This window comes from Austrofundulus limnaeus, unplaced genomic scaffold, assembly GCF_001266775.1.
Source record: "Austrofundulus limnaeus strain Quisiro unplaced genomic scaffold, Austrofundulus_limnaeus-1.0 Scaffold109, whole genome shotgun sequence".
Taxonomy (NCBI): Eukaryota; Metazoa; Chordata; class Actinopteri; order Cyprinodontiformes; family Rivulidae; genus Austrofundulus; species Austrofundulus limnaeus.
In genome coordinates this window covers 1,401,870-1,403,852 of record NW_013952511.1, presented here as the reverse complement: position 1 = coordinate 1,403,852, position 1,983 = coordinate 1,401,870, and the positions used below count along the sequence as shown (strand labels likewise).

The 1,983-nt window shown below is 36.7% G+C and overlaps 1 protein-coding gene across 1 annotated transcript in view; it reads left to right on the top strand.

The window, feature by feature from the left end:
• dync2h1 (dynein cytoplasmic 2 heavy chain 1) overlaps window positions 1-1,983 on the top strand; it is a gene marked incomplete in the record, with an annotated part of 120,612 nt that overhangs the window by 115,798 nt on the left and 2,831 nt on the right. The window contains 1 exon segment of the mRNA XM_014014065.1: window positions 481-597. Coding sequence (XP_013869519.1) covers window positions 481-597 — 117 coding nt within the window.

The following is a 1,983-nucleotide window of genomic DNA, read 5'->3' as shown; positions in this document are numbered from 1 at the left end:
CACACACACACACACACACGCACACACACACACACACACACACACACACACACACACACACACACACACAAAGAAACACAATGAAGCCTTTTTTAGATTTAACTTTCACTTCTTGTTTTTTTTTTACCCAGATCATATTGATTTAGTAATTGTCTGTATTTATGTCTGACATGGTGCCAGAGATCCTTTTATTGTCTGACGTGTTGTGGAAAATCCCAGAGTTGGTGAACTGAATTCACATCAATACTGTGTTTCTTTATCTAATAACTTTTAGACCATTGTGGTCACTTTAATTAAGTGAATTAACTACTTTATATTAACCATATTAAAAATGATTTTCTATATTTAATTTAACATTATTAACAAGCTTGTCTTGCCTTAATCGACAGCTCACTTTCTTAATAAACTGCTGTTAATTATTTTTTTGTCTCTTTGCTTAATTATCAGTTCTTGCTCTCCCTTTTTAAATGAAATTTGTAGGTTGGAGGTCTTCAGTTGGAGGGTTGTCGCTTCGATGGCACATATCTCAGTGAGAACCAGCACGATTCTCCCAGTGTGTCCGCTGTTCCGCCGTGCTACATGGCTTGGGTCCCACAGGTACGCTTAAATACTGTATGTTTGTGTTTAAAGTTTATAGTGTAAGTGGAAAACAAATTGAAAACTTCTATGTGAATGATATTTTGTTTGTTTTATAGTAACCATAATGACATGAACTTTTAGCTTCTTTTTTTTTGTTTGTTTGTTTTTTTGGCCCAGAATCCAAAAATGCATAGAATAAGTTGACAGAGCCGAGAAAATATAAAGGTTCTATATTCAGTCATATATGAGCTTCATGTTTCTTCAACTTATGTTTGACAGGACAATACAATCTTGAATTAAAATAAAAAGTATATATCTGCTCAGTTTCTTACTACTTACCTTGACTAAACCAGAATGATTTTGGTTGTGCATGTCACTGTTGGAACATTGATTCAAGACAACAATATCAGATGCATGTTCTGAAATTCCCTCCTGTGTGCACATCCTCTCTTTCCATTCAAGCTTCTGGTTAATGTAGATGCCGTCTCACCAGAGGTCGCATTAACAGAATATTTTTCCGTATTTGACCGTTTTTTTTTTACACAATGACGGAAAAATCTGAAGGCCGTCCGTCATGTTGACAGATTGCAATTAACACCCCAGAGGTGTCTTATTTAACCAAAAATAAATAAAAGATTCCCATCTGATCATCATCTCAGATCTAGACACCATACTGAATGCATCTCCAGGAGCTGACAGCGCATTGGCTGTGTCCAAAACGGCAGGACGGGTCCTCCGAAGGCCGAATTTGTCGGCCACATACGTCACAGCCCCGCGACGAAGGCCGTCCAAATCCGAAGACTCCTCCGATGCGGCCGACAAATACGTCCTTCCCTTTCCCCGATTTGAAGGACTGGTCTGATGGATCCTTCCCGACCCAGCATATCCCATAATGCATTGCGGCCCGACCAGAGATTTGTTTAAGCTAGTAATGGCGGACGAAGCAAGAGAAAATAATACGTTTTAAAATAAAAATATGGTGATATGAAATTTAAAAATAATTAGCGGTTGTAATTCTAATACTTTTTATCATTTGTATGGACATGTTTTTAAATATTATTTTTATCATAAAAAAACACGAAATAAACATGAACCTACAGCGGGTCAATTGGTTCTTCAAATGATACTTTTAAGTTAATTTTATAGTTTTGCGATATTAATAATGCTAATGTAGGGGTTATCTCGAGTGAAGAAACAGGAGTACTGCCTCAAATCAGGTCTCGCACAGGCCTGAGGAAAGGCAGAAACATTGAACTCTTATTTTAGGCCATGACGGGTCATTTCTACACGAGGACTCCAGTTCTCTTAATCAGATATTAACAGAAACAATCTGTTCTGTTCATGATTCATTTATTGTGTTTTATAAATCACTGTTTTATTTTTACTGAAACATCAGTAATATAA